At 51.5% G+C, this 6,045-nt stretch overlaps 1 protein-coding gene across 1 annotated transcript; it reads right to left on the minus strand.

Moving 5' to 3' along the window:
* Positions 1–4,284: 4,284 nt before the first annotated feature.
* Positions 4,285–5,115, minus strand: LOC125602165. The gene is made up of 3 exons (XM_048773974.1): positions 4,699–5,115; positions 4,492–4,645; positions 4,285–4,376 (listed from the first exon to the last, which is right to left on the minus strand). The coding sequence occupies exons 1-3, from the start codon at positions 5,113–5,115 to the stop codon at positions 4,285–4,287; spliced, it is 663 nt and encodes a 220-aa protein (XP_048629931.1).
* Positions 5,116–6,045: the final 930 nt, after the last annotated feature.

Genomic DNA, 6,045 nt, shown 5'->3' on the forward strand with positions numbered 1-6,045 from the left:
TCCCCCGTTCCTCATATCACCGTCTCACAGCGCATTAAGGAATTCTTAACCTGCAGCGCATTTTCAATCGGATGCTATGGCCCCGCCTCTCCTCCGTTGTTTGAACGCTAAGGACGGCCGCCGCGGGTGCCCAGACTTTCCGACCATTCCTCGGTGGGTGATCTCAGCCTCTATTCTTCATTGCCATTTTTATTAGTGCTTTTTCGTGAGTTTGCGCTAGACGTCATTCTCATTTCTTTCTTGTCTTCTCTTTTCTTTCCTTTCTTAGCTCTTCACTCTTTTCTTAGCTGTCTTTCTCTTTCTTCTCTTTCTTTTCTAGTTCAACTGGTTTCCTTTTCATCATTTATCATTATCACCTCAATATTCATCACATCACTTATTCTTCATGAGTTTACTCATCATCAATCAATCATCCCGTATCCTTAGCTAGACCCTTACTATACGATGTAGGAATCTTGAGAAGAGTTCACAGACAAGTCCTCACCTTAGTTGATTGTCGATCTGGTTCCAGACAGCGACGAGGATAGTTGGGTTCCGGATCTGGTACTCAAAGATCTGGGTGGGGAAGAAGAGGCTTTAGATCTCAGATTTGTCGTCTACTGTGACTAGGTAGAACAAGGGTTATGAGGTTTACCTTAGTAATCCAAACGAAGACGGTTACACGCCACAGAATCGAGAAGCCGGCGGCTTGGTACCCGCGATCGGCGACTTGGGCTACGTGGGCGGTGATCGGTGGCGGCGCTTCCTCGTGATCGGCGGCGGCGCTTCCTCGGTGGGCTGGCGGCGGCGGCAGCTCTCGGATCTCGCAGGGCTTCGCTCGGTGAGTGTCTGATGGCTCAGCTGTGGGGAGACTCCTCTTTATATAGGTTTCTGGATTAGGGTTACTTAGGGTTTCCCTCTGTTGGGCCTTTTCTACTTGGGCCTGGGCCGGGGTGTTACAATTCTCCCCACTAGAAATGAATTCGTCCCCGAATTCTGCTGAGTATCAACCTGGTTGCCTCTCTCCTGAGACATCCCCGGGTAGGCCTTCAGAAATTGGGACTCGCGCTCCCACACCTCTTCGGGTATTCCATCTCTTTCCCATCGCACCAGTACCATCCGCACCTTCTTCCCGCGGACCTCTATCTCTTTCTGGTCCACTATCCTGATGGGGGTACTATTCAGTGTTAGGTTGGGTTGCGCGTCCCAAGGCGGCTGGGACAGTATCAATTCAGGCTCCCGCACCATCTTCCGTAAAACCGACACGTGGAATACATCATGAAATCTGCCATTTCGGGTGGCAATACCAACCGATACGCTACTGCCCCAATCCGTTCGGTGATGACGAATGGACCCATGTATCTAGGCCTGAGTTTCTTTAGTTTCCGGTTTGGATCGTTTCCGCGGAACGTACGCATCTTTAGGTATACCTCGTCCCCGACCGTGAATTCTAGATGTTTTCGGCGCTGGTCCGCGTAGCTTTTCTGGCGTCGTGAGCCTCCTTGAGGCGATCCTTGCACGTTTACTTGTTCTACTCTACTGTCTCGCTTATCAGGTCTGGTTCTACACCACATCGCTCCCCCACTTCGGTCCCAACACATGGGGTTCGACAAGGCCCTCCCGTACAGAGCCTCGAATGGGGACATTCCGATACTAGAATGGTAGCTGTTGTTGTACGCAAATTCCACCAGAGGGAGATACTCTCCCCACTTCCCCTCCCCAGTCCAAGACACACGATATCGTAGCATGTCCTCCAGAGTCTGTATTGTGCGTTCCGACTGACCATCGGTCTGGGGTGTGGTAGGCCGTGCTAAGATGTACTTTGGTGCCCAATTCTTTCTGGAATGCTTGCCAGAAGGTCGAAGTGAACTTGGGGTCCCTATCTGATACGATGCTTACTGGCACCCCCTGCCCCGTGCACCGTACTACGATGTCTAGGTACTTGCGGCTAGTTTTTCCGCCCCGTCCGTCTTTTTAATCGCGATAAAGTGTGCCGTCTTCGTGAGTCGATCTACTATCACCCATATTGCATCCTTATTACCTGTGACCCGGGGCAGCCCCGTCACAAAGTCCATGGTGACCATGTCCCATTTCCATTGGGGTAGGGGTAAGCCTTGCAGTAAACCACTTGGTACCCTCTTCTCTGCCTTTACCACTTGACAAGTGGGACACTGGGAGACCCAGGTGGCCACATCATTTTTCACTCCTTCCCAGTGATAGTACCGCTTAAGGTCCCGATACATCTTGGTACTGCCGGGATGGATGGAGAACCGCGTCTGATGTGCTTGTCTCAAAATTTCCCTCCTAAGGTCCCAGTTGTTAGGAACACTGACCCGATTCCTGAATAGGATGGTTCCATTCTCTGCGGTATAACCAACCTACGACTTGCTTACTAATCTTCTCCTGTAAGATGATGTCATTCCGCTGTTCCTCTCTCTCTGATTCTCCATAGCAAATCGGCCTGATCCAATGCCTCGAGTCCCATTCCATCTTCCTGAACCGTCGTGGCCCTCAAGCTCAGAGCCGCCAGCATTCCCGAGAGTTCTTGTACCTCCCTAGCTCCTGAGACATCGGTCCTTTCCTGTTAGTGCTTCTGCATCCGCTACCGGGTTTCCTTTCCCGGGGTGGTAATCAATCTGTAGATCGAAATCAGCCAACATTTCCATCCACCTTCTTTGTCTAAGGTTCAGGTCCGCCTGTGTGAAGACGTACTTTAGACTTTTGTGATCCGTGAAAATCTGCACTTTTTCTCCGTACAGATAAGCCCGCCAGATCTTTGGGCGAAGACAACGGCAGCGAGTTCCAGGTCATGGGTGGGGTAGTTGACTTCGTGCTTCTTCAGTTGTCGTGACGCATAAGCGATTACTCGTTCTTCTTGCATAAGTACGCACCCTACCCCTACCCCCGAGGCGTCCGTGTATACCACGAAAGGTACACCGGTTCGTGGCAAGACGAGAACAGGCGTCTGGTCAGTTGGCGTTTGAGTTGTTCGAACCCCTTTGTGCAGGTTTCTGTCCAATCGAACTTGGTATCCTTCCCGGTTAGTCGGGTGAGAGGCTTTGCTGTAGTGGCGAAATCCCGCACGAATTTCCGGTAATACCCTGCCAACCCTAGGAAGCTCCTTACTTCCGTGGCATTCCTCGGGGTAGGCCATTGGGTATGGCTTTAATCTTTTCCTGATCTACTGCTACTCCAGCTTCTGTGATGACATGACCGAGGAATCCTATCTTCCTCTGCCAGAAGCTACACTTACTTAACTTCGCGAACAACTTATGTTTTCGTAGTTTTTTCCAACACCAACCGGAGGTGCCAGTCATGTTCTTCCTTACTCCGCGAGTAGATGAGTATATCGTCGATGAAAACTATCACACAACGGTCTAAATAGTCTCGAAACACATTGTTCATCATGCCCATGAAGGCTGCTGGTGCGTTGGTTAGTCCGAACGGCATCACAACGAACTCGTAATGTCCGTAACGTGTGGGAAAGCAGTCTTCTGTACGTCCTTTTCGTCTATAGGGATTTGGTGATATCCTGACGCGAGGTCGATTTTGGAAAACCAGGTTGCTCCTTCTAGCTGATCCAACAATTCGTCGATTCGAGGTAGTGGGTATTTGTTCTTGATAGTCACCTTATTTAATCCTCTATAGTCGATGCAGAGTCTCAAACTCCCATCCTTCTTCCTTACGAATAACACTGGAGCTCCCCAAGGCGAGCTACTGGGTCGTATAAAACCCTTACTTATCAAGTCTTCCAACTGTTCTCGTAACTCGGTCATCTCTGCTGGCGCCAGGCGGTATGGGGCCTTGGAGACGGGTGCAGTTCCTGGTTCCAACTCAATGGAGAACGCACTGTCCCGATTTGGTGGTGGTCCCTGTAGTGGTTCAAATACATCCGCGAATTCATTCGCTACGGCCACATCCTCCAAACTCGGTCCTTTCGGTGCTTCCAACATTCTATCGTGGCTAAGTAAGCGTTGTGTCCTTTTTAATTAGGTCTCCAGCTTGTGCCATTGATATGATTGTGACCCCGGTCTTAGTTTTCGATCCTTCGAACACTACTCGTCCTCCCTCTCTGGGAATCCGTATGTTTGCTCCGTTACAGTCGATAACCGCTCCGTGTCGTGATAACCAGTCCATTCCGAGTATCACCTCGTACCGCCCCATTTCTAGTTCCAGCAAGTCTACTGGCATAACCACTCCGGCGAGTTCTACGGTCACTCCCATGTATACTCCCATGGCGGATATCTCGTCTGGACCCGCGGTCTCGACCCGGGTGGTTCGTGCCTCGTACTTTCCCTGAAAGTTTCACTTCTTGGTTAGGGCCTGGCTCACGAAACTGTGGGTGGCTCCCGTGTCGAAGAGTGTGTAAGCTACAACTCCTCCGACCTTCACCCTCCCTACACGGAGACTATAGCTAAGTGTCTATTTTACCTTTTTCCTAAAACTTTCCCCTTTTTTTTTTTTTTTTTTTTTTTTAATAATCGATATAAAGAGCTAGAGAAGACTATTTACCTGCTATGGTCTCAGCTCCCTGGATGTTCCCTGCGACGAACACTCTCGGTTGAGTTGCTGGCTTCTTTGGCGGTGGCGCCGGAAGCGCAGCTCCGGTCCCTGCTTCAGTCCGGTCGCGACAGTCCCGGGCCGCATGCCCGTAACGTCCACACAGCTGACATGTGATATTGGGGGTCTTGGTAACCGTCCCGTCATTTAGCTGCGGACAGTTCCGTTTGATATGCCCCGTTGTCCGCATTTGAAACATCCTGTTCCCTTACACTCTCCGTAGTGCATCTTCCCGCACTCTGTGCAAAGCGTGCGGACTGTTCCGTTGTCCACAGGGGTGGTAGTTTCGCGAGGACGCTTCGCGGCTCGGGTGGCCTGCTTCTGCTTGCGCTCCTCCTCTATCCCTGCCTCTTGCTCGGCTGCCTTCTCCAGTAGTTCGTTCAGGGAGCGGAACTCCCGAACATTGCAGTTGTTCTTGAGTTCGATCCTCAAACCTTTCATAAAGCGGCGAATCAGTTCCTTTTCAGTCATATGGCGTCCTGCAAACCTTCGGAGCCTGTTGAACTCTTCCCCGTACTTCCGTACATCCCGAGACCCCTGGCTGATGTCTTGGAATCTACCTTCCATCTTATCCATTGCCTCTCGGGGGAAGTATTTGTTATTAAATTCTTCTAAGAAATCCTCCCAGGTCAGTTCCGGTTGATCCCTTGCACCGTCCACCACACAATCCCCCACAGACCAAGGCGTCGTCCTTTAGGTGGTGGGTAGCCAAGTCTCTACGGTACTCTGGTGGGCACCTGGCCGAGAGGAAGTTCTTTTCCAGCTTCCTTCTCCAGTTGTCTGCGGCGATCGGGTCGGCTCCCCCGCTGAACATTTCCATCTGCATGCTTTTCAGCTGCTTCATCATGTCCCAGTAGGAGGGCACGTGATCAGCGGCGGGCACCGCTAGGGGTGGTGCGAGTCCTCCGCCCGCGGCACCTTCCCCGGGCAGTCTACCCCCGTAACCTCCCGGTACCTTCGCAGTTCTTCCACTGCTGCAGCGTCCATGGCGGCCTGGCCTTGCCCTTGGGCTGGTCCGTTCACTTGACCTCCTTGGGCAGGTCCATTCACCTGGTTCTCTTCCACACCCATCCCCGGCATGACTTCCGTTGTCGCTGGTAGCCTGCGACGCGGCTCTGGCAGCCCGCCTGGCTGCTCTCTGAGCTGTGGTTGTGGGCTGAGCTAGTCTGGCGTTCCTGGGAGGCATCCTGTCATAACGAAATTGTTAAGTACTGGCAGTTAAGTAGCATGAAATTCTTATACCTTATCGGGTAGTGCAGGATTCAGCCGAAGTGATGCCTTAAGAGGAAAAGACCCATCCCCAAAAGAATTGATTAAAATATATCCTACTAAAATACAAGGTTTGACTGCCAGTACCCATCCGGACGGAACCGGACGGGTTTTAACCTGGCTCTGATACCAATTGAAAGATCCGTCCCTTCCCCAGATCATTCTGGGGTTCCCAGGACGGATTAAGGGTACACATGTCTACCTTTGGACATTCCTTGTGTAACCCTTACTGTCCCC

Source organism: Brassica napus, unplaced genomic scaffold, assembly GCF_020379485.1.
Source record: "Brassica napus cultivar Da-Ae unplaced genomic scaffold, Da-Ae ScsIHWf_2760;HRSCAF=3528, whole genome shotgun sequence".
Classification (NCBI taxonomy): Eukaryota; Viridiplantae; Streptophyta; class Magnoliopsida; order Brassicales; family Brassicaceae; genus Brassica; species Brassica napus.

What these genes read in the sequence shown, in the direction of transcription:
- LOC125602165 (XM_048773974.1), bottom strand. Translation starts at nt 5,115, where the DNA reads ATGGATAAGATGGAAGGTAGATTCCAAGACATCAGCCAGGGGTCTCGG. An exon ending in GGGGCATATCAAACGGAACT is followed by an intron (nt 4,646 to 4,698) that starts GTCCGCAGCTAA and finishes ATCACATGTCAG; the next exon opens with CTGTGTGGACGTTACGGGCA. An exon ending in GGGAGCTGAGACCATAGCAG is followed by an intron (nt 4,377 to 4,491) that starts GTAAATAGTCTT and finishes GTCTCCGTGTAG; the next exon opens with GGAGGGTGAAGGTCGGAGGA.